This window comes from Natator depressus, chromosome 1 (genome assembly GCF_965152275.1).
Source record: "Natator depressus isolate rNatDep1 chromosome 1, rNatDep2.hap1, whole genome shotgun sequence".
NCBI lineage: Eukaryota > Metazoa > Chordata > Testudines > Cheloniidae > Natator > Natator depressus.
This window is the reverse complement of record NC_134234.1, coordinates 322,572,166-322,598,608: the sequence shown is the minus strand read 5'-3', so window position 1 is coordinate 322,598,608 and position 26,443 is coordinate 322,572,166. Positions and strand designations below refer to the sequence as shown.

The 26,443-nt window shown below is 43.6% G+C and overlaps 1 protein-coding gene across 3 annotated transcripts in view; it reads left to right on the top strand.

Moving 5' to 3' along the window:
* Positions 1–10,929: 10,929 nt before the first annotated feature.
* LHFPL3 (LHFPL tetraspan subfamily member 3) overlaps positions 10,930–26,443 on the top strand; it is a 408,865-nt gene continuing 393,351 nt past the window's right edge. The window contains exon 1 of one of the 3 annotated variants that reach the window (XM_074942512.1): positions 10,930–11,436. In XM_074942512.1, coding sequence (XP_074798613.1) covers positions 10,995–11,436 — 442 coding nt within the window. In that variant the 5' untranslated portion in view covers positions 10,930–10,994. The remainder of the gene's footprint in view (positions 11,437–26,443) is intronic. The other 2 variants (XM_074942511.1, XM_074942510.1) reach the window with 2 other exon arrangements.

Sequence of the window (26,443 nt, the reverse complement as noted above, 5' to 3'; positions counted from 1 at the left end):
TGTCTACCTGGTGGGCCATTGGATCAAGGGAGCATAAAGGTGTTTTAGAGCCACCTTTTCTCTTCTGCCTACCCACCCTTGATCCCAGGCTGAGTGCAGCATGAATGGTACTGGGGACCTGGTCTACTTCATATATGCATATCCACTGTCTCATGTACCACTTGTGTAATTGCTACTACCATTTATTTGGGAAAAGCCCTCACACCTCAGCTTTCGGGGCACTAACCACCCCCCACTGGTCTAGTGAGCATTCCTTGCCTTCCTCTTCATCCTTTTTCACAGACTTCATCTTTGTTTATACAAATAAAGTGTAAATGATTAGCTTTTTATGGTCCCTATTTTGTAGCATATTTTCAAGAGATTATTATTGAAAACTGGGTTTGTTCTTTGTTCTCCTTTCCAACATTTTCCTTCCCCTCTCTCCACTTTTACTTTTTTTCCCTGTCTTCACTCCACTCTGAAAACCTCATGGTGTGTCTTTTCCGGTCCCTGTTTTCCCTCAGTTTAAATGTTTTTAAATTATTTATATCCTTCACATATTTTCCCATCTCAAAGACCATTTACCTTTCATCTCTCATCTCCCATCAAAATCTCCCTCCCCACCAACCTGGTATTCTTCAGCATGCTCCCTATTCTTCCCTCTCTTTCTCCCCTTCTATTCTCTTTCTCCATATGTTCTTGCAATTGCTTCTTCCATATACACATCCCTTCAATTTCTGCTTCTACACATAGCCCTTCTACTTCACCTTCTTCCACACATCTTCACTTCTCTTTCCTCCTTCCTTCCTCCTTCACTTCTCCCTGCCTGCATATCTATGGGGGGAGAAGGGGATACATGATCTGCTCCCTTGCTTAGCAACTTTGTATTTTGGGGAAGGGGGAAGTTGTAGGTGCCTGACTTTCTCTCCCATTACTGAATGTCCATGCGGTATCTAATTCTGCCCTTCCACTCTCTGCTGGCTGCCATAGACAGGGACTGGAGAGCGTGGAGGCTAAACAAACCCAGATTAGAGGATGAGCCCCACCTGAGGGGAACCAGATTATTCCAGCCAGTATAAAAGGAGGAGCCATTGCAGTGAAATAGGGAAAGCTCAGGAAACTGTGGTAGAGTTGGCAGGAAGTGAGCCAACAGTGTGCTCTTGTTGCCAAGAAGGCCAATGGCATTTTGGGATGTATAAGTAGAGGCACTGCCAGCAGATCGAGGGACGTGATCGTTCCCCTCTATTCGACATTGGTGAGGCCTCATCTGGAGTACTGTGTCCAGTTTTGGGCCCCACACTACAAGAAAGATGTGGAAAAATTGGAAAGAGTCCAGCGGAGGGCAACAAAAATGATTAGGGGACTGGAACACATGACTTATGAGGAGAGGCTGAGGGAACTGGGATTGTTTAGTCTGCGGAAGAGAAGAATGAGGGGGGATTTGATAGCTGCTTTCAACTACCTGAAAGGGGATTCCAAAGAGGATGGATCTAGACTGTTCTCAGTGGTAGCAGATGACAGAACAAGGAGTAATGGTCTCAGGTTGCAGTGGGGGAGGTTTAGGTTGGATATTAGGAAAAAACGTTTTCACTAGGAGGGTGGTGAAACACTGGAATGCGTTACCTAGGGAGGTGGTGGAATCTCCTTCCTTAGATATTTTTAAGGTCAGGCTTGACAAAGCCCTGGCTGGGATGATTTAGTTGGGGATTGGTCCTGCTTTGAGCAGGGGGTTGGACTAGATGACCTCCTGAGGTCCCTTCCAACCCTGATATTCTATGATTCTATGAGGAAAGCTTGGCCCTGGGCAGAGAGGCCTGTGAAAGAACCTGTCCAAGCTGGGGAGAGACTGCAAAGGCCCTGTGTTAGGGTGCCTGCCTCACATTGGGCTCCAAGGGGTTAATAGAGCCCTAAAGGCTGTGCAGGAGGCAGCCCACCAGAGAAGGGCTGAACGGAGCAGCCAATCAGGGCCAGGCAGGCCTACATAAAAAGAGAGCTGCAGGACAGAGGAGTGCAGCTCTCTTTTGGGAGCCCAGGGAGGAAGATGTGTGTCTCTGGAGGGCTGAGAGAACTACCAGCATCCTAGACAGAGCAGTGCTGCTAGCAGGGACTGCGAGAGTGAGAGGCAGCTTCTGGCTGGCTGCTGGGATTTGCAGGCTGAGGCCCTGAGACAAGGGCAAATAGGTTGCTGGGGCCACAAGGAAGTGGCCAGACAATTTGCTGTAGTAGCCGAAGAGCAGACTTCAGGTCCCCTGGAAGGGGGGAGCACAGTGTGGCATGGCTGGAGGGCTGTGTTGCTGAAGAGGATGCTGCGGTTCTTCAAGAGATGTGGGTCCTAGAGCAGGAGTGATGGTGGTGAGGCACCACCTGGAAAGAGTACAATAACATGCAGAGCTAATCCCCAGGACAGCCAGCAGGAGGTGCTGGGGTTAGTGAACCCTGTTACAGGCCCCAGGCAGGAAAGCCTGGGAGGAGGAAGAGAAACCTTGGGTTGTGTAGACTTCGAGGGGATTCTGAGTTCTAATTACTGTTTGTTTTGTATTAATAAACCCACTCTACAAGGAGGGGTACTTTTTCCATCAAGAAAAAGCTTGGTGATGTTTATTTGAGCTGTCCAAGGAGAGAAACTGAGGGAAGCTGCCTGCAGTGTGGCCCTAGGCCATAAGGGGGCAAACCAGAGACAGCTGGCCTGGTTACAGATCCATATTGGGATATTACTGACACTAAACAGTAATGCCAACAGCACTTTACACAGGCATTGAAGATAGTGATTCTAGTAATCTCTCAGGTGTTCTTCACACTCATGTCACAGAAACAGAGCAAGATGCTGTTTCCCATTCCCCAGAATGGAAATCTCACCAATACAGCCCTGCCATGGGGGCAAGTTGGCTAAAAATTCTGTAGAAATTATAATAAAAAAGCAGAATGTAAAAGTTAATGCTTTTTGATCGACAGCAATAACTCATCAGTGAAGAGCCCCTGGGTTGCCATGGCAACAGGAATACTGCACACAGGGACTGCTGTCTTTCTCACTCTTATTATTCTCTGCAATAGTTTGTTGGCTCTGGGGTTTAAAGGGAAACACTCTGCTCACTTTGTGTAAACAGCCTATTCTAATATTTACATCTTGGCTCTAATAACACAAATTACAATTTGGGGTTAGAAAAAAATTCTGATTTGGACTGGTAAGTGTTTTAAAATTCCAGCAATGCTGGTGCCCCACTGAGCTGTTGCGAAGCCCAAAATGTGCTCAGAGAAATAGATTGAGCTCCTTGAATCTAACTCTATAATGTGTTTTCAAATCCCTTAATTATTCTTGTGGCTCTTTTCTGAACCCTCCCCAGTTTATCAACATTCTTCTTGAATTGTTGGCACGGGAAATTGAATTGTTGGCACGGGGAATTGTTGGAACAGCATTCCAGCAGTGGTCACACCAGTACCAAATATAAAGGTAAAATAACATCTCTACTCCTATTTGAGATTCCCCTGTTTATTCTTCCCAGGACTGCATTAGCCCTTACGCCATAGAGGCTATGTCTACACAGGGATAACAAACCCTAGCACAAGTCAGCTGACTCAGGATCATGGAGCTCAGGTTCCAGGGCTGAAAAATCACTATCTTGAGCTCTGGGACTCTCGGAGAGTGAAGCCAGCTGACCTGGGCCAGCCGCGGCTGTTCCGCAGGTCTTTTATCCCTGCGTAGACATGACCAGAGTCACTCGGGGAGCTCATGTTCAGCTGATTAACGACCAGGACCCCCCAATCTTTTTCAGAGTCACTGCTTCCCAGTTCCCCATCCTGTAAATAGGACCTACATTCTTTGTTCCTAGATATAAACATTTATATTTATCCATGTTAAAACACTATTTGCTCGGTCCAGCTAACCAAGTGATCCCAATTGCTCTGTATCAGTGACCTGTCCCCTTAATTATTTACCACCCCTAATTTGTGTCACTTGCAAACTTTATCAGTGATTTTATTTTCTAGTAGGTCACAAATAAAAATTAACTAAATACCATAAAGCCAAGAACCAATCCCTGCAGGATTCCATTAGAATCACACCCATTTGATTCCCCGTTTACAATTACATTTCGAGACCTACCAGTTAGCCATCTTTTAATCCATTTAATCTGTGCCAGTTACTTTTATCTTTCTAGTTTATTTAATCAAAATGTCATGCAGTGCCTAGTCAAATGCCTCACTGAAGTGAAAGTATATTGCATCAACACTATTACCTTTATCAACCAAACTTCAGAGGGGTAGCCGTGTTAGTCTGTATCCACAAAAACAACAAGGAGTCTGGTGGCACCTTAAAGACTAACAGATTTATTTGGGCATAAGCTTTTGTGGCTAAAAAAACCCACTTCTTCAGGTGCATGGAGCCTTCTTCAGATGCATGGAGTGTCCATGCATTTGAAGAAGTGGGTTTTTTTACCCACAAAAGCTTATGCTCAAATAAATGTTAGCCTTTAAGGTGTCACTGGACTCCTTGTTGTTTCAACCAAATTTGTAATCTCATCCAAAAAAAGATATCAAGCTAGTCTAACAGGTTCTATTTTCCATAAACCCATGTTGATTGGCTTTAATTAAATTACCCTCCTTTAAAACTTTATTAATCAAGTACTGTATCAGCCACTCCATTATTTAGCCCAAGACTGGTGTCAGACAGGCATCTAATTACCTGGGTCATCCCATTAACACTTTTAAAATATTGGCACAATATTAGCTTTCTTCCAGTCTTGTGGAACTTCCCCAGTGTTCCAAGATTTATTGAAAATCAACATGAACAGTCCAGCAAGCTTTTCAGCCAGCTGTTTTAAAACTTTTGGATGCACATTATCTGGACTTGCTGACTTAAAAATTTCTGACTTTAGTAGCTTTTGTTTAACATCCTCCCGAGATTCTAGTAGAATGGAAAGAGTGTTATCATATGATATGACTATATCCGGTGTTTTTTTCACAAATTTGGAACAAAATATTTATTGAACACTTCTTTCTTTTCTGTATTATTGATAATTCCACCATTTCCATTCCTTATTGATTTTTCTATAGTTCCTTGTTTCTGATTTATATTCATTACTATCACTTTCCCCTTTCTTCCCTTTGTTTAATATATTTATATATTTTTATAGCTGCCTTCACTTCCCCTCTAAACCAGGTTGCCTTCCTCCTCAATTATTGGATGACCCAAAAACCATAAACTATTCTTAAGCAATTCCCAATTTACATTTTTCTGATTAAATTCTTCCTCCCAACCCCTCAATCAACCACAAAGGATTTTAAAGTATAATTAAAACACAACTTCAATAAAATCCATTTTTTTTAACAAGAGAACTTTTCTCTCTTCCCTCTTCTCTCCCCCCACAGCGCCCTCCCCCCCCGAATGCTTTAAAAAAAACCAAGAGCACCAAATTAATGGTTAGCAAGCACAGGGACCTTTCCTCTCTCACACCATGTACTCACTTCCCTGAGGATTGCCACAGATGTCTACCTCCAATACTCCTGATTCCTGAAAGTAACCAACAGAATTAGTTAATGGATATACATACACACACCCCTTGCTTATATCTCCATGGTGCTCCAGCTCCCATTCATCACCCTCACTGCAAGGTTAGGTAACATGGTGGTAAAAGTACTTGTGTGTGGCCTGCACACCATTGTTAGCACTGGCAGAGCTGCACCATTGCTGAAAACCATGTAGGATGTACCTCAGGTGACACTCTCGTGACCTTCATGATGATTCCCTGAATGGAGTTCCTTCATGACTTCAGGGACCTCACATCATCGGCAGAGCAACCTTTCAACCAGGAGGTGGGAATCTGACCTTTAAATTAATCTCTTCAGAGTTCAGAAACAACTACTAACTAACTATAGGACCTACTAAGATGTTGAGAGCTTGAGTGAAATCGATATGCTACACTTTGAAAACTAAACTTACTGATAATGGAGATGTGACATTAAAAGCTTTCAGCTAAGTAGTGCCAGACCTTAAGCATATTTCCAAACTGTTGGTTTTGAGGTACAGTGTTTCTCCAGTTACAATGGACAGAATGTACTGAATATTAAGGCTACAGGCTACTGTTTAATAACTGAGTCCCTAACTCTGTTTCTGAGTTCTTTCTGACATCAGGATGCTGGCACGTCTGCTGGAACTTTGGCAGTGAAGCTTTTTATTTACTTTGTCTTGCCCTATCACTAGTAGACCCCAGAACAATAAGTCATCTTTTCCTAAAATCCTCTGGTTGCTCAGCTGTACCTCAGGTTTCCTGCACAACTGCCTGTTATGTTGCTGGAGGAGGGAAAGTTCCCGCTTCATATATAACTGTCAGAATGTAACTTTAAGCATCTAGGCCATTGTGAACTATATTTATCTTTCACAAGATAACCTCTTTAATACATCTCAGTAAGAGCTGACTAACATCCAGTATTTGGGGGGAAAATTTAGAGAACCTAGAAAATAAACAAGAGGAATTAGAAGTAAAAGATGTAATCTTAGGACTACAATCTGGAGAAATTCAGGAGAAATATTTGTTCTTTTATTGTCCATTATATTCTCTTGTTATCCATTCCCATTAAGGTGAAAAGCACCATTAAGAAATCTCAGTACCACAAAGTCACTCCTGCTTGTCAGCCTCAAATATGCCTACAGGAGGCAGGAAACATTATTGTCCTTATGTTTGTATTGCAGTAGTGGCTGAGGAGCCCCAGACATATTTAACTCTCATCTGGTACAAAGTGAAGTTTGTATTCCTCAAAAGAACCAGAAGCTCAGCTCTATTGGTATGATGTGTAATAGATCTCCAAACTGACGCCTTATATTGTCCTGCCTGCTGGCACTAGAGTTACATTTGGACATTTTCCAATTTATGATGATTTAGTACTTTGAAAAATAAAAACAAAACAGAAGTTAATCAAAAATAACATTTTATACAACCCATTTCATACATCTGACTCTTAGTGAAAGCCATGAGATGTCTGAAGCTAGCAAGTACGGCTAAGTAGCCTAGCCTTGAGGTTGTGGTGTTTTTTTTTTTTAAGTACCTAAGACTCTCTGGCTCACAAATTCAAATTCTCATGTGTCAATGCTTCTATGATAAATAAAATGTGTAATTCACTGTGTGTGAGGGTCTTTCATTGAAACCTTGAAAACCAGGTTCTTATTTGCTTCTTTTCTCTTGTGCCTTCTCTTCTCTTGTGTGCCTTCTTTTCTCTTGTCCCCCACCCCCATGATGCCTATTTTCAAAAGGCTCCTGGATTAAGAGAGCTGAAAATTAGACCTGACAAGAGTATGTTCTGGGAGTTTGGGGGATCTTGAAAAAGAACTGAGTGCCAAACAGCTTTGCTACTGCTGCCTCTGCACATGTAGGCACCCTCTCTGCCGTCCCCTTATCTGGTCCAAGCAGCCGAAGGCATCACTCATCTATTCGCTATCAAACTCCTGCTGGACCTTTCTGTCTTCCCCAGTCCCTGCAGACATGACATGTCACTGACCTGGTATCAGCTCTGCCCAGTTCCTCCACCACCCTACTTCATTCCCCTAGCCTCTGAGGCTAACAGCAATTGAGCCATCATGCTGCTGGTCTTGCCTCAGTCCAGTTCCCTCTCAGCCTCTCCTCTGCTGAGGATCATTTAGCTCAGTGGTGGGCAACCTGCAGCCCGCAGGCTGCACAGGGTCAGGGTAATTCGCTGGTGGGTTGTGAGACAGTTTGTTTACATTGACCGTCCGCAGGCACTGCAGCTCCTCGGGGCCACGGTTCACCATTCCCAGCCAATGGGAGCTGCAGGAAGCATCGTGGGCCGCAAGGATGTGCTGGCCACCGCTTCCCATGGCTCCCAGTGGCCAGGAACAGTGAACTGCGGCCACTGGGAGCTGCAGGTGGCCGTGCCTGCAGACGGTCGATGTAAACAAACTGTCTCGCAGCCTGGCAGCAGACAACCCTGACAGGCCGCAAGTTGCCCACCACTGGTACTTAGCTGGTACTGGCTCTGCTGGAATACACTCTAAGGCTGAACATGACATATTTCATTAAATATAACTTTTAGTAACATTGAAGCTTTTAAACAATTACAATAACCAGAGATCTGGCTGGCCATCCCTTAGCCCCGTTCCCCCGCCTCCCCCCCAAAACACCCCCCCCCAAACAGGATAAACTCTCTAGAAGATATGACGTTTTTATAGGTCAATGCTTCTGCTAGCTTCTACTGAGCCTCTGAACTATTGGACTTAGTCTCAAACTGGTCAGAAAATTTCAACAAAAAAACAGAAACCATTTTCCACAGAGATTTCCCCCCATTTTCTGAGTATTTCTAATTTTATTTTAGTGTGGCTCTCTGGCTGCATCAGCCATTGCTATCAGTGAGAACATAATCTCCCAATAATTGGAAGAAATCACTTGGACTGCAGTGGTATAGCATAGCCCCTTTCCTATCAGAGCACCTGCCCCCGTACTGGTTCCTTTGCACTGCGGCTCTGTGCAGTCTCAGGGAAGGGCAATCTTCAAAGAGCTTTATACATGTACTTTCAAATAACAACTCAGGCTGAAAAGCGCAGGTCTCAGGCCGTGCCTTTAACTGTAATAGTGACCAAATCATCATTACCATATGCTAATTGTCTAATACATGCTAATTGCTCCAAAATGTTCAGTGCAACAAACTACACCAGGCCAAAGTCATGTGAACAGAGCTGCCTGTCTCCAGTGATTCTGTTTCCTGCCTCCACTCTCTCATCCATCACAGCACAAGCAGATAGAGCATTGCTGCTGTGTTGGGACACCTCCTTATAACCATGTCTAGCTGCTTTTCCCACAATATTCCCAGAGCCCCCAGTTACTGCCTCTTTTGCACAGGAATATCAGGCTCAGCAGCCAATGTAGGGCTAATGGGGACCACCTCTGCCTTTACTTTTTGGCATGCACCTGCATGAACCATAACTAACTTACTCAGCTATATGGGCCTGTCCAATTCTGAATATAGACTGTGCTCTGTGACAGACTGACAACAATATTCTGTATGAACTTTATTGAATTAAGTTAAACCTTATTGAATTGGTTTTAATATCTTTAGGATCCATTCTATTAAAAATGCAATTGTGTATGTGGTATTGTCAGCATGTCCCTTCTCTAAGAAACTGGCTAATGCAATCTCTTGCAAAGTATTAGGAACTTCAAAGGGGCTTTTGGAACAATATCTGTGAAGTGGATTTCCTAGGAAGTACCAGAAGTAAAAGGAATGCAAATGGCCCATTTGAAATTCACCCTTTTGAAGCTACACCCTGGACAGGAAAACACATTGTTTACTAATTATCTGCTCCTCAAAAGTCCAGCACTAAGGTCCCAGAACTGTATAAAGCATGGACTAAACGTGGGATGAATGTGCTTGTTCTGAGCTGAAGCTGTGATGAACTTGTGATGACAAAGGAAATCCCTGGGTGGGCTGATGAAGGACTGCTCCTGCCAGAGCCCACATTAGGCTTACCAGATATCTCCCAAACTCTATGAGCATGCATGTATGTTCTTCTATTGTTTTAAATGTTTTCTCTGCAGTGCTTTTACTGTCTGGTAACTTAATACTGTTGACAATCACTCTGTTATCAGTCTCTGAAGAGAAAGCAAGCAGTTTTGCTATCTCCGCTGGGAATAATACAATATAGGTAGGGAACTGTGCAGCCTGGAAATATGCCAGTCAGAAGGGACTGAGATGCAGGTTTCCATCCCTAGACAGGCAATGGCTAGGGAGCTGGACCACTGAGGGAAGATATAGATGCAGCTGCCTTAAACCGTTACACACATCTATTCTTTAGATCACCTCCATAACCAAGCCCTTTTGGGTGCACCCATCCTCAAGCATTCACTTGCTGTATGTGTGCAAAACCACCCCACAATGAAAACCCTATTTGTGCCTCCCTCATGCTTGCCTCCAGAATTTGTGTGTTCAGGTGGCTTGATACACATGGAAGCTGTTACCATTTTTACCCTAAATATTCCACAGCAGTGGAGAATCCCACTTAAAGTCAGATCCTGGAGTCTGGCCACCACTGCTGCAAGTGGCAGGTAGCTCAATCTTATGCCGACAGCTACTGCCCCTGCCTAGGGACTGGTGTCCAATCTTCCGCTCACCTCCCTTGTGCTGTAGACAGCTACTGGATTGTGGGGGACAAAGGACAGTCAGTGCTGTTCGCAGTGTTGTAGCCCTGTTGGTCCCAGGATTTGGGAGTGACAAGGTGGGTGAGGCGATATCTTTCATTGGCCCAACTCCTGTTGGTGAGAGAGTCCGTGTGCCAGCATGAGCGAGGGAAGTTAGGCAGGTGCCCCAGGCTCTTCCAGCTGTGGTTATTCCAGCCCCCAGAGATGCCTGCGAGAGGCCAGTGGTCTTTACAACACTAGTGACAAGCTTCTAAGCCTGGCGCTCTGTGGGGGAGCCCTGGTGTTTCCAAGGCCAGGTGCACAAGGAGAAGGGGTAGAAACCTCAGCTGAAAACCCAGGAAGCCCACACTGCGGCTGAGTTAGGGGAGCCTGGAGGCTTTGCCCCGCCTAGGAACCCCGCGCGTGCCGGGTGGCCCTGCCTGCAGATACCCCCGCTCCCAACTTCTGCGAGCCCCCGGGCCGCAGCCGTTCTGTCCGCGGCCTCACGGCAGCCGGGTCCCAGGCCCCACCCCTTTGCGCGGGGGCAGAGCGCGGCTGCCCCCTGCCCCCCACGCCCAGGGCAGCTGCCCACCGGAGCGCGCGCGCCTCCCCCTCCGGCTCGGCAGCGGCGGGACGCGGTTGCGCAGCAGCCGCAGCCGCCGCCGCCGGCGAAGCAGCAGCAGCGCGCCTCGCCGCGCCGGGGGCTTTGCACTCGCCGCCGCAGCGCCGGCGACGGCAGCAGGGCGGGCTCTCGCCCGGGCCAGCGCCTGCCGGCTGGGGATGCTCGCCCCCTAGGCGGCGGCGGGGGATGCCGCGAAGCGTGTGACGCTGGGCGGAGGGTCTGGCTGTCGCAGCGCCGGGGCGGGCAGTGCACCGCGCGGGGCTCTCTCGGGGAGGATGCCCGGAGCGGCGGCGGCAGCCTCGGCGGCGGCGGGGATGCTGCCGGCTCAGGAGGCGGCCAAGCTCTACCACACCAACTACGTGCGGAACTCGCGGGCCATCGGGGTGCTCTGGGCCATCTTCACCATCTGCTTTGCCATCGTCAACGTGGTGTGCTTCATCCAGCCCTACTGGATCGGCGACGGCGTGGACACCCCGCAGGCGGGCTACTTCGGGCTCTTCCACTACTGCATCGGCAACGGCTTCTCCCGGGAGCTCACCTGCCGGGGCAGCTTCACGGACTTCTCCAGCCTGCCCGCGCGAGCCTTCAAAGCCGCCTCCTTCTTCATCGGGCTCTCCATGACGCTCATCATCGCCTGCATCGTCTGCTTCACCCTCTTCTTCTTCTGCAACACGGCCACCGTCTACAAGATCTGCGCCTGGATGCAGCTCACCTCGGGTGAGTCAGGGGCTCAGCCAGCACTGCGGGCGCGGGGAAGAAACTTATGCCTGCTGCGGGCACCCGGCTCTCACGGGTTAATTGGGGGGGGGGGGGGTTGTCATGCAACTCCCATTCACCAGCACCTGCCCCCAAGGGTTAATCAACAGTCTCCTGGCAGGGAGAAGGGGGGTTGGAGAAACATACATGCACTGGCAATCGTTTAGACTGGGTTACTATCCGGCATGCAGTGAAGGGGCAGGGAAAACGCAAATCCCTGACGAAGATGAACACTGATTGTCCAGGGGTAATATCCTCCCCGCAGAGATGGGACTGGGGTGGGTGAGTGGGTATGTGTAGGGGTGTCAAGTCAAAACTTCCGTGCAGTAACTGTGCCCGGAGTTAAAGTCACTCCGTGGAAGGAGAGAAGTAGGGAGATCATGCTAATACATGAAAAAGCTTAACTGCATTAACAGTTTAGATTAGCTATCTGTATCCGACCTTGTCTACACTGTGATTGCCTGTAATGTACTGAAGCATATGCTAGAGTAACATATGACCGCTGTCTCTTCCCCTCGCATCCTCATAAAAACAGATGTGTGCCTTAGAAAGCCGCCCCAGTGAGCAGAAATTGTTAAATAAAACAGAGAGGAAACTAGAAACTAAACCATATACCTCCAAGCCAGAACATCCATTTGGACAGGGCTGGCATATTAAGAAGTATAGTGAAACCACCAGCAAAAATCTGTCCTCTAGTAGACCAAAGGTCATAACAAAATGGTAGGGGAAACCTGGGGATGCTATAAAGAGGCCACATAGAACACAAAAGATTGACTGCTGGAGGTTATTTGCAGTAGTATTGTAACCTGTTGAAGGTTAGACCTTAGTGCGAATTTCCATGTAGTTACCAGGAAACCTTCCTCCTTTCAGTAACATCACAGGATGAAGGCTTGTTATTCTTGCCAGGCTGGAGGGCAGCTGAGGTCGTTGGATTCTGTGTGTGTGTGTTTAACAAGATTTATTTCCTTCCCCGCCCGCCCACCCCCACCTCCATGGCAGAAAGGTAGAAATCCCATTGTAGTTATTATTTTCAATGTAAAGGTATGCAAACTTCATCTGAAATTCCTCATCACAGGCATGTAGTGCCTTCCTCAGGAAAGTGCATGGGGAAGAAGGAGAAACACGGAGAGAGAAACCCTGAGCTCCCCTAGTATTCCCTCCCTCGGTTTCTAAACAAGCTATAGTTTGGGTTAGGAGAGAGGAGCAGGATGGGGAAGGGTATAACAAAGCTTTGAAGAGCCTGTGGAAAATCTTAGGTTTTGGCAGCAGGAAGTAGAGGAGAGAGGAATGAGATCCAGAGTTAAGAAGGAAATAAAAGCAATTTTCACAAGAGAAAAAATTCTGTAACAATCTGGGGAGGACCTGAGCATGATGTCTAAGCACAAATCTCACCTGCCCTCCTGCGGAAACCACTGAAGTTGAGGTTTTTGCTTTGCAGAAATAAGCTGTTTGGAAGCACAGGGAAATGTCTCCAGAATTGGTATTACAGTTACTTCTTCAGTCTCCTTAATACAGCTAAATTCATTAATTTTCACAGCTCTGATTCTTCCAAGTTGTTTGTTCACTATTATTTAATTTGCCGTTTACAGTTACTGGGTGGTAGGGATTTCTTGTCTGTTCAGAATGGGTTTTCAAGTTCTTCACGTTTCTTATGTACTGTTTGTTTATGTATTCTAGGTATACTTGCTGGTTGTTTTGTTTATAGTGTTTAAGTTTCTGCACAGAACAGTGGCTTCCTTTATCACTTTGGGACTGATCCTGAAGTCAGTTAAAGTCAACGATAGCTTTGCCACTGACTTCAATGAGAATAGGAATTGGCCCATTATATTTGCACTGGGAATCCTGTGTGATATTAGCCACTTCTTTTTCTCTCCCATAAAATACCTTCAAATATGCTGTTAGTTTTATGGATCCTCCTTGAAGCCGGGAGGTGCAAGCTGCATTTCTTTGCACCAGTAAGGTCCCCGATGCTCTACTGGGGATTTGCTGTCTACCAAGACAGGTGGAGCTTTGACCTGTGGCCAGGGCTCCACAGAAACCTACCTGGTCGATGGTGCTGTGAATATGCACTGAACTGGTGCATCCCCAACCTGCTTTGGTCATGCACCTTACACGGCAAGTGCAGTTAACTTTCCAGATCACTGGTATACTTTCCAACACCAGGGACCCCGATTTACACAAACAGAAGCCACTGTAAGCCAGGAATGATTTTTGGCTCTGTGACTTTATTCCTGTGCAGTTGAGAAAAAATGCTTAGAAATCACAGCACAAATTTGGCTGTTTGAAAAAAGAGTTGGTTGGATTCGAACCAAGCTGCACACACACAAGGGTTGCACTGATGACTTGTGTTTCATTTTTCAAGCAAATCTGAAGTGCGAGATTTTCAAAAGCCTCAAAGTTGGCCTAACCACTCCCATGGAAGTCAACAATGGGAGTTTAACCATCATCTTCAATGGGAGCATAATTTAGCCAGTGCTGAGTTCAATTGAAAATCATATCTGATCTTTTTCATTCCAAAATGAAAATCCCATGGAAATGAACTTATAATTATAACGCTGGTTGGTTGTCTTTCATTGTCAGCTCTTTGTGAAAGCCTTTGGGGGAGAAGGACTAGAAAGATACAGGATACCAAAAGGGTCGGACACTGCTGCTTGCTTAAATATTATATCTTAATTTCGCTATTATCTGATCATTCAATTTAAAATCAGGCTTCAAAAATCTGCCTCAAAGATAAAGAAATGTGACTGAAAATCCACAATTGTAGATCCTTGCAGGTTGCATGCTTTTAAGATTTTATAACAGAAGGCGGCATGTAATTGCTGTGGAATAGTGGTATAACTAGAAAAGAAAATCAGCATTACTCCGTTTCAGTTGTGCACTTCCACAAGTTCTGTCACTTTCTGTTTTTGTGTTGTTTCATTATTTTAAGAGTATAGGTCATTCAGCATAATAAGTATACAATGTGGTTCTCATAAATAAATGTTATAATAATAAATAAAATGTTAGCTAAATAGACATATGTCTATTTAGTTCAAGAACCAAGCACCTTTGAAGTAGTAAAATATGCATATTTCTACTGAAGTGTGTTGCATATTTTATTTTGATACATCCTAAAATAGAAGAACACAATGTAGTGCTTTTATTAAATTTGGCAATAGTAGAGGTGCTGCATTTACATATGAAGGATCAAACACGAAGGTTGATATCTTTTGATGATACCACATTCAGTTCTCATTCAGCCTAGGGGATTTCACTTGAGTTAGGGCGGCAGGAATGGGCTAGGATTTTGGTTTTAAAAAACCTTCAGGACATAGTTTATAATAACTCATGTAGGAGAGACTAACAGATGATATGGCCCTTATTTGGAAACAATTTTTATTTGAATAAAAGGTAAGTGATATCTGAAACACACACACTTTAATCTCTCTTTCTGGGTATGTAATGCTTGATTAGCCAGAAGAATGTGAGAAAAATTACACTTCAGGCTCTCAATTATGTAGCTGTAGAAAGCATATATTAAATTCCATAATGATTTTTGTCAGTGTTCACACTCTTTTTGTCATTACACATGTACGGATATCAATAGGCAATTTCATATACTGAGAGCCAACTATAAGGGCCCAATTTTCAGTCCATGACCTCCACTCTTGCACCTGCAAAACTGTACATTCAAATATTTATACATGCACTTTGAACAATTTGAACACCTGCATGCACACAAATGTTGGACTCTACACCAATTTTCTGTGTTAGAATCTGTATAGACCTAGACCAGAAGCAGGTACAGGTATGTGCATGTACAACTTTTCCCCTTCACATGTGGAAACTGGTTATTTTGCTCCTTATTATTTATCAAGCATCCAAAGCATTCTAGGTGCCTCACAGATCAAGTCATGTCTCAATCTTCTTTTTCACAAACTAAAGAAACTGAGCTCATTAAGTCTCTCACTGTAAGGCATTTGTGGTTGCTTTTTATGTTTGTTTTGGTTTTCCTGGGTCACTGTAAGATTGTAAGTTCCAGGTAAGGAAAAAGTAGACAAACACAAGGAAAGTGCAGAAACATCTATTAAACCACGCTGGTGTGGAATGCATAGCAATATACAGGCTTTTAAATAGAATCATAGTTCTGTGCACTGATTAAAATGGCAAGTGGGGTGGCGTCAAAATTAAAGGGCCTGATTCTCCACTATCTTGCACCTTGTGTTGTCATTTACACTTGGGTTAAGTTTGCAGGACCAGATAAAATTCTTGCATGAAAACTAAAAGAGCTGGCTATGGAGGTCTCCAAGTTATTGACATGGACAGTTAACAAATCTTATAATACTGGGTAAATGCCAGAAGATTGGAAAAAAGCCAGTGTTCTACCAATATTTTAAAAGGATAGACTGGAAGACCCAGGTAATTGTAGGTGAGTTCTCTTGACACTGATTCTTGGTAAGATTACAGAAAGGCTGATCTAGGATGCAATCAGTAAAGATTTAATGATGGAAATATAACTAATGCCAATCAACATGGTTTTATGAAAAATAGGTCTTGTCAAACAAAAGTGATATAGTTGATGAGATCACAGATTTGATTGATAAATATGGCTGTATTGACATACTATAAAATGCATGGACTTCTCTAAGGAATTTGACCAAGTCTCCCATGATATTCTGATTTAAAATAATAGCGCTATACAAAATAAATACAACCCATATTAAATGGATTAAAAACTGCCTAGCTGATAGATCTCAAAAAATAATTGTAAATGGGGAATAATCATTCAGTGGAGATGTTTCTAGTGGTATCCCACAGGGATCTGTTCTCATCCCACTGCTATTCAATATCTTTATCAGTGACCTGGGAAAAAAATATAAAATCATTGCTGGTAACGTTTGCAGATGACACAAAAAATTGGTGAATGGTAAATATAGTAAGTGTAAGCAGAGTCAGGATGAGCACCACCCTGACATCTGGTGGTGAGGTGTGGCAAGTTGTGGAAAAGAACTTCAGGGACTGATCTCATTTGCATAGGCACACCCACCCCACCTAGAATGAGGCCATAGCTGCCCAAATGGTTACTTTGGCTGCTGTGGGATCCCCAGTGTCTCTGTTATTGGGGCAGGAAGAATAAATTGTTATTACCCTGATTATGGGAATCAAGGACAGTGGAACTGTACTTGGCCTTTTGTGATGATGGAGGGACTCGCCATCAACTAAGTAGCACTCGCTAGGCAAGGGACATGGGTTCCAAAACTCTGTGAATTGAGAGAGGCTGGGGATAGGTATTAATACTTGGTGGTATGGGCCCCCTGGTGAGGGCCTTACATGCTAATTGCACTTCCTCCTCTCTCCACTGTGGAATATCAGAGCTAATTTTGATTCTATTAGGAGTCTAGTTTCAGGCTGCTGAGCTGAATTCACTTTGGGCTAATGGTGTACCAGCACTGAGGCTCCCCTACTACAAGCTGAAATCACAAAAGAGCTAAACTTACTAAGAGCTGAAATCACTGAGTGTTGTGGGGGAGCCTGAAGATATATGGTGGAGCAGTTTGTGGGATGGCGAGCGGCTGGTGGAGCAGAGCAGTTTGCGGGACGGCGAGTGGAGTGGCTGGTGGAGCAGAGCAGTTTGTTGGATGCCTAGAGCAGCTCATGGGGTGGCTGGCAGAGTGGAGCCCCATGAAGAGGTGGGGCCATCAGCTTTGGACCACGTAAGGTGCCCCTTAAACACCTCCCCCCCCCAAATCTCCACCCAGGTTGGGAGGTAAAACTCTCTGCAGATAAACTTTTGAACTCTGGGGCTGCCTTGACCAGGGACAGAGACTTTTGGGTCGTTGGACTTTTGGGACTTTGGGTGATTTTGGGTTGCTGGACTCAAGAACCAAAGGGAAAGGACATGCCCCAATTTGCTTGGGGTGGGTTTTTTGCTCATGGGTTGTGTTATGAATCCTGTTGGTGGTGTTTCCCCAACATAATGCCACATTGTTTCTCTCTGTTATTAAAAGGTGTTTTGCTACACTCAGACTTTGTGCTTGCGAGAGGGGAAGTATTGCCTCTTGGAGGCGCCCAGCGGGGGTGGTATATATTTGTCCCAGGTCACTGGGTGGGGGCTCGAGCCAATTTTGCATTGTGTTATTGGAATGGAACCCCTAGATACTGAACCCGGCCCTTGTTGCTGCCAACTCTGACAGGCAGAAGGGTTACATAAGGAAAGGTCAGTTTTACAGAGTGATCTAAATCATATGGTAAACTGGGCATGCTTGATCAACATGTGTTTTAATACAGTCAAATGCAAGTTCCTACCTCTAGGAATAAAGAATGAAGGATGGGATTTATAGATGGGAGATTGTATTATGGAAAGCAGTGATTCAGAAGGGGAATTAGGATCATGGTGGATAACAAACTGAACATGCCCTCAGTGTGATGCTGTAGGTAAGAGAGTTGATGTGATCCTTTTGATGTATGAACCAGCAAGTATCAAGTAAAAGTAAGGAGGTGATATTACCACTCTGTACAGCATAAGTGAGACCACTGCTGACATAATGTGTCCAGTTCTAGTATCTATGCTTTGAAAAGGATATTGACAAATTAGAAATGATTCATAAAAGGGCTACAAGAATGATCTGAGGTCTGGAATAGACTTCCAATGAGAGCCTAAGAAGCTGAATCTGTTTAGTGTTTCCAAGAGACGGTTAAGAGGTGACTTGATTGCAGTCTACAAGTATTGACATGGGGAAGAGATTTCTGGTAGTAGAGGGCTTTTTAATCTAGCAAAGACATAACAAGAACCAGTGGATGGAAGCTGAAGGTAGAAAAATGTGGACTAGAAATAAAGCGCACATTTTTAACAGTGAGGGTAATAAACCATTAGAGCACCTTACCTAGGGGGTTGGTGGATTCTCTGTTGTTTGAAGTCTTTTTAAAACAAGATTGGATGTTTCTTTCTAAAACATATGCTGTAGCTTATCCAGAGGTTATGGGGTTGATGCAGGAAACACTTGGTGAAATTCTATGGCCTTTGCTATGCAGGAGGCCAGACTAGATGATGATAATGATTCCTTTTGGTCTTAAAATCTATAACTAAATAGCTGTATAATGGTACAAAGGAGAATTCTTCACTCACACCTTTTTTAGCATTTTGCACTCACTTTTCACCCCCTCTGTATAAATGCAGTGAGTACACAAGACCTAAGACGGTAGAAAATCAGGCCCAGAACATCCATAAGGTTTTACATAGTTTCAACAGCGATACCAGCTCTAGTTAAATTAAATACTTCCTCACCAGATTGAGCTGACTGAGCTTTTTAGTTCCTGTTGGGAAAAGTGGGCTGTGGATCTGTTAGGAAACAATTCTGATAAAAGGCAGAGAGGGCCCTGACTGCAGCCAAACCAATGCAGATTCAGTGTATTGTGGGGGCAGGATACCAAATCCCTGCACAAAGAAGAGTGAGGTTGTGCATTGCGTGGGGTCCCTGCATATAGGGAAAATTAGGAGCTGGCCCATAAGAGAAGTGAGGGCGGGGCTGCTACAGCCACCGATTATCTTCAGTGGAGGGGACAGTGCAGGAACTGAAGGGGCTACTGGAAATTTGAGGCTGCTTTAGTGGCCAATTTCTCTACGTAAAAGAATAAATGGACACAAATCAGATGTCAAGAATTATAACATTCATAAACCAGTCGGAGAACACTTCAGTCTCTCTGGTCACTTGATTTCTGATCTAAAAGTGACTATTCTTCAACAAAAAAACTTCGAAAACGGACTCCAACAAGAGACTGCTGAATTGGAATTAATTTGCAAATTGGATACAATTAACTTAGGCTTGAATAGAGACTGGGAGTGGTTGAGTCATTATACAAAGTAAAACTATTTCCGCTTGTTTATTCCTCCCCCCCCCACTGTTCCTCAGTTAACTCCTAGAAATGTGCTGGAAATGGCCCACCTTGATTATCACTTCAAAAGGTTTTCTCTCCCCCCACCCCACTCTCCTGCTGGTAATAGCTCATCTTAAGTGATCACTCTCCTACAATGTATATGGTAAACATCCATTTTTGCATGGTCTATGTGTATATAAATCTCCTCACTGTATTTTCCATTTTATGCATCCGATGAAGTGAGCTGTAGCTCACGAAAGCTTATGCTCAAATAAATTGGTTAGTCTCTAAGGTGCCACGAGTACTCCTTTCCAGGGGGGTTGTGACCCATCAGCTGGGAATCATTGAGAGAGTGGATCAGTGGGGCAAAATACGATAGTGCATGAAGTTGTCCAATCAACATGAGGAAGAATTCCATTTACCTGGAAAAAAAATCCGTATAAGAGAGGCAAAAAGAAACCCGAGAGAGGGCATGAAAAAAGGAGAGCATCAAGCATGGAACATTGGCAGACCAGGTACTTGTGCATGAGTGGTAGGGTTTCAAAAGCACTCAGCATTGGCCTATCTCCCAAATCTGTGGGAGGTGTACTATTGACTTTGTTGGGAGCAGAGTTAGGCCATTGCTGAGTATTTTTGAAAATCCCACACAGAAGATTTAATGAAGAAAGTTTCTATATAAGAAAATGAAACAAGGATGAGGAGCAGCATGGTACAACTAGATACAGTAGAGTATATTTTATGAAATAAAGTCAGGTGAGTTTCAAGCATGGAGACATCTATACCTTTTTAGAAGTGTAATGTACTGTGGTATAAACAGCCTAACTTTGATCCTACAAAGATAAAAACACCAGACATATCAGGACCAAAAATTTGTAGCATGATCAGACAGTCTGGACTCGGTATTTGAAAACCAACAGGATCCAGCTTTGAAGAATGACAAGGTCACAGTAGTGAAACATCACAAAGAAATAAAACTAAAAACATGTGTTCGCTCAGAAATGGTGAACTGGAAAAAGAAAGACATGAAGAAATCTAAAGGTGGAAAAGTCTGCAGAATTTGATAACATCATTTACATTGTGGCATTGTTAAAAAAATGCAGTGGCAGCATGACAGAGCGGATAGCTAGAATATGCATCATTGTGAGGAACAGTATGCAAATCCCAATTACTAGGAAAGAAAATTACAGCTGGAATCCTTAAGAAGGAGACTATAATGTACTCCAAGATCTGTCTATTCTAAGAGAGATATTATCCATCTTCATGGCTGGCAGATTGAGAGATGCAGAAGACTTGAAGCAAGTTGCCCTTAGAATGAGACGGTCATATATAACATGGGAAAGGGATGCTTGATTTTCTCTATGAGAAGCCAGATGCAAATTTCTGAATTTCATTTAGTATAAAAAGTAGCCAGTAGCCTCTGTTGAGAGTCTCTTTGACACTAGCATATCATGTGCTATTTCAGAAAAGATAATTCAATCCAATAACTGAGACTATATCAGAAAGAAAGGGCTGAAGGATATATGGTTTATGATAAATTATGATAAATAATTGATGAGATGTCATATTTCACCCTCCTCCTTTTTCTGGTTATGTTTTAGATGCTATAAATATGTGTGAGAGTAAGATAGACATAGACCTTACAAGGTCAAATTAAAATGTGCTGAGTTATGATGTTTAGAAAATACCACTAGTGAAACCTTGTTTTTGTTGGCATAGGGCCAAAATCTATTTGCCTTATTTGCAGGAATAGCCTATTGAATGAGACAAGTAGTCTCATGTAAGTAACGTGAGCAGAATCTGGCTCATAAGAGTGTGCCCTCAGTCTGCATTTGGAAGTGATCTTAATTTCAGTTCAATAATACTTTCTTGACATGAGGAGTTATTAATGTTTCAAAAAATATAACCAAAATAGGAACAGATCCCTCAGGGTCAGGGATATGGGGTGGGGAAGGGATGTGCCAGCAGATGCATATTATTATTATTATTCCTCCTGTCATAAATATAAAGGGAAGGGTAAACCCCTTTAATATCCCTCCTGGCCAGAGGAAAAATCCTCTCACCTGTAAAGGGTTAAGAAGCTAAAGGTAACTTCGCTGGCACCTGACCAAAATGACCAATGAGGAGACAAGATACTTTCAAAAGCTGGGAGGAGGGAGAGAAACAAAGGGTCTGTGTCTGTCTGTATGCTGCTTTTGCCGGGGATAGACCAGGAATGGAGTCTTAGAACTTTTAGTAAGTAATCTAGCTAGAGATGCGTTAGATTATGATTTCTTTAAATGGCTGAGAAAGGAACTGTGCTGAATAGAATGACTATTTCTGTCTGTGTGTCTTTTTTGTAACTTAAGGTTTTGCCTAGAGGGATTCTCTATGTTTTGAATCTAATTACCCTGTAAGGTATCTACCATCCTGATTTTACAGAGGGGATTTCTTTACTTCTATTAAAAGTCTTCTTGTAAGAAAATTGAATGCTTTTTCATTGTTCTCAGATCCAAGGGTTTGTGTCTGTGGTCACCTATGCAAATTGGTGAGGATTTTTGCCAAACCTTTCCCAGGAAGTGGGGTGCAAGGGTTGGGAGGATTTTGGGGGGAAAGAAGTGTCCAAACTACGTTTCTCAGTAAACCCAGTTAAAGTTTGGTGGTGGCAGTGGAGATCCAGGGACAAAGGATAAAATTAATTTGTACCTTGGGGAAGTTTTAACCTAAGCTGGTGAAAGTAAGCTTAGGAGGTTTTCATGCAGGTCCCCACATCTGTACCCTAGAGTTCAGAGTGGGGGAGGAACCTTGACACCTCCCAACAACAATATCCCTATGGGGAATATGCAAAAAGTTATTGCATCCTAATATCCCTCTGCATCATGGAACATCCTCCTGGTTCTTTACCTCCTGAAAGTGAGTAGGCAAGAGAAGCCCTGGCAACAGTTATATTGGAAGGGCTCAGATAATAGTATGATGGCACAAGGTCTCTGGATGCGTGACCATGTGCATCTGGTAGATTCCTGGAGACCAGTAGGTTCCCAGGCAGCATTCCCTGCTCATTCTGTGGCTATGCACATACTGAGAAAGAGGAATACTTCTCAGCATGCCAAGGACCAGAGCTGGGACGCAGTGTGTAGCAAAGACCCAAAATGAGGGGCACAAAAATTAACTGTGCAGGAAAATTAAAATCATATGGTATTCATTCCTTTAGTTTAAATGACTCTCTAATCTCAATATAATGAGTCGCTTTGTGATTTGATTTTCAATTATATAAGTAAGGGGAGGCCAAACTTTTGTGGACTATAGGTAGCTTTGGGACTAAAATGAGCAATGTCCCTAAAAATGAGGCGCACTTGAGACCTGTGCTAGGAGGTGTGCAGAATGTATCCACCAATTTTGTAGAAAGTTGTTACGCTTTTTGGCATACAGAGAAAATATGGGCCATGGTTGTCAAAAACAGAAATGAATCTTACTAACTGATTAGGACAGTGTGTTTCAGGATAAGATTTCTCCCAGGAATTCATCTACTTAAACTCAGCTACTAAATCTTAGAGTATTATGTTCCCCAACATGGCAGTGGATCTTCACTGGGAAAGCTTAAAGTGTAGCTTCCCAAAGAGTTAATTTAAGGTTCTTAGATTAATTCCCTGAGAGAGAAATTATGGTCTCTGTCTTTCAGCAAAATAAGAATTTATCATTCTTATTGCTTTTTCTCCTCGAAAGAAAGTTAATTACTACTTGGCTGCTTCTTCTTAATATTTCTCTTTCAGATTACTCGGTAAAATTATATCACCGATTAGTAAAAGAATGACACTTAACTGCAAGTATAAGCATTATACCACAATAATATCGTTTCTCAAATTAGTTATCTAAGGTTTGCTGCAGATATTTCTTTCCCTGTACAGGGGTGGAGGGTTCAGATTGCAAGAGAAAGCTAAACAAGTCTCTTCATTGACAATCTGTTGATTCATGTTGGATGGGCTTGCTTGGCAATTCCTTGTTAGTTTTGAATAAACTGTGGCCAGGGAACCTGTAACTTGGGGAACTTTAAAGAAGGATTGGATGCCTGTAGTCTTGTGAACAACCAGATTTATCAGCAGATTGCATCTTTGGCAAACAGACTTCTTTCTGGCTAAAGCCATCTTTTATTACTTTTCTAGGAAGTGGCATCCATCAGCATAGCAGTGCTACTGTAGAGAGCATCCTTCACATAGGACCAGATTTTCACAAGCGCTCAGCTCCCAATTTAGGTGTCTAAATGGGAACTGAACTCTTTACAAAATAGCCATTAGTGACTATCTTTGCTTTAAAATGTCATGCCTTGCCTTCTTGAATTCCTCTTCCTCGTATCAAATTCAAAGCCCTATTGGCTTGCCAGCCATTCATGTTTGAATTTAAGATGTGTGAGATGGTTTGCATCTTTTTGAAGAAAATGGTGCTCCTTTTTGACCTGAGCAGCTAGTCAGAATTTGGGACTCGGGGATGTTCCAGTTGGAAGTAGAAATTGATGGAGTCTTTGTTTATTTATCTATTTTCTTTAATGCAGTTTTGTTTATTTACAAGGAACACAGGAGGAACCAGGAACAAAAGGAGCATTTTTTAGCTTACAGCCCCAAGCCTCTTTAGCCAACAGACCCCAAAACTCTTTCTCTATAGCTTTTTCCAGGATCACACTGTGCTTACAGGTTGCTGCTTGGTGCATATACGTGCACTTCCCCATTTCCCCGCCCCCCCCCCACTAGTCAGCAAACCCTCTTGGTTGTGAACCTGCCCAGGAGATTGCACTGTCTTTTGTCTTGGGGGGGTGGGAGGGCTTTTTGTTAACTCAACCTGACAGCAAGGTTAATTGAAGGGTGCGTTCAGACCCAATCTCAAAGAAGTTTGTGGTCCAAGCAGTCGCCAGTACCTCTCAGCAGAACAGAAATATACATCAGCTCGCACACCACTTCGCACATCACCAGTTGTCAGGCAGGTGGCCTGGTGGTTGCATCAGCTTTAATTTCAGAATCCATTTGTGAGGAATGGCAAGTCTAGATGAATGCTCTTCTCTATTCTATTTCATTTACTGTGCTCATCACCACACTATGCTTACTTTCTCCAGTTAAAAATAAACAAAGTGACCAACATCTGTCAGTCAGGCAAGTGGGCTTTCTTTCTGCCCCCTTCCTCCCCATCTTAATTTCCATTTCTGTCTTGCACTCTGACCAAAAAAGAGCCATTATTCTCCTTCGCCCCCAGGGAGACAATCTAATGGGATCACAGGACACAACTGCTGCATTAAGATCCATTATAGCAGCTTTTTGTACCCACAATATGCATGTAAACTGGGATGTTTATAAGAGAGATTAATCTTTATAAGAGAGAAATCTACTGTTTGATTGTATAGGACTAAAGGGAATAATAACATTAATCTCTAAACCTGTTTTAAAAAATCAGGGCTTCAAAAAAAGATTGTTTACAAACTGCAAATTCTACAAAATATTTGGTGTAGTATTGCTAAGCATGTTACTTTGGGAAGATACCCCTTGTCATCGACATAGCGTAATTATTTTGTGATATCAGGCTGCTATGGAAACTATTTTACGAAAGATCAGAGTAAAGATGCAACTAAAATCCTTCTAACTTGTTGACATTCAATTTACCACTGGACTCTATTTTGTGTGTAAGTAGGTTTATCTAATGCAAAAGGTGTGAGCCTGACCCTGCGCTCCTCACTCAGGCAAAATAGAAGGCTTGCATGAGGAAGGACTGCAGCAGCAAGTTCTACGTCTATATTTTTTATTATTTCTTTCCCCCTCCTTATCTCTGAGATATCTTATTCCCTGGGTGTTTGTGTGAGAGAAGAGGGATCTTTTGTCAGCAAGGGAATTTAATGGATCAAAGAACCATGTATAATATGTGTTAGCATGAAAAAAAGTACCTACTGAATTACAAATTAAGTATATTCTAGACTCCTAAAAAGTCTTTACAATCTAGTGCATACAACGAACATATGTGAACCTGGACAATGAGTATTTAAAACCCTCAGAGGTAGCTCTGGTGATCTAGGTATCTGGGGGAATTCCTGGCCGCATTGAAGTAAATGCCAATACTCCCATTGATTTCAGTGGTTCTAGGATGTCACCCCTGGTATATAAAATAGTCAGATTCAACCATATAACAAGGAATTGGCTGTTGTGATTGCAGAGTTATTGGCCATTATCTTTGAACACTCGTGGTGATCAGGGGAGGTCCCGGATGATTGGAAAAAGGCAAATATAGTGCCCATCTTTTAAAAAGGGGAGAAGGAGAACCCGGGGAACCACAGACCGGTCAGCCTCACCTCAGTCCCTGGAAAATTCCTGGAGCAGGTCCTCAAGTAAATCATTTTGAAGCACTTGGAGGAGAGGAAGGTGATCAGGAACAGTCAACATAGATTCACCAAGGGCAAGTCATGCCTGACCAACCTGATTAACTTCTGTGATGAGATAACTGGCTCTGTGGATATGGGAAAAGCAGTGGACGTGATATAGCTTGACTTTAGCAAAGCTTTTGATACGGTCTCCCACGGTATTCTTTCCAGCAAGTTAAAAAAGTATGGATCGGATGAATGGACTATAAGGTGGATAGAAAGCTGGCTAGATTGTCGGGTTCAACAAGTAGTGATCAATGGCTCGGTGTCTAGTTGGCAGCCTGTATCAAGTGGAGTGCCACAGGGGTCAGTCCTGGGGCCGGTTTTGTTCGACATCTTTATTAATGATCTGGATGATGGGATGGATTGCACCCTCAGCAAGTTTGCAGATGACACTAAGCTGGGGGAGAGGTAGATATGCTGGAGGGTAGGGATAGGGCCAAAATAAATCTGACGAGGTTCAACAAGGACAAGTGCAGAGTCCTGCACTTAGGAAGGAAGAATCCCATGCACCGCTACAGGCTGGGGACTGACTGGCTAAGCAGCAGTTCTGCAGAAAAGGACCTGGGGATTACAGTGGATGAGAAGCTGGGTATGAGTCAACAGTGTGCCCTTGTTGCCAAGAAAGCTAACAGCATATTGGGCTGCATTAGTAGGAGCATTGTCAGCAGATTGAGGGAAGTGATTATTCCCCTCTATGTGGCACTAGTGAGGCCACATCTGGAGTATTGCGTCCAGTTTTGGGCC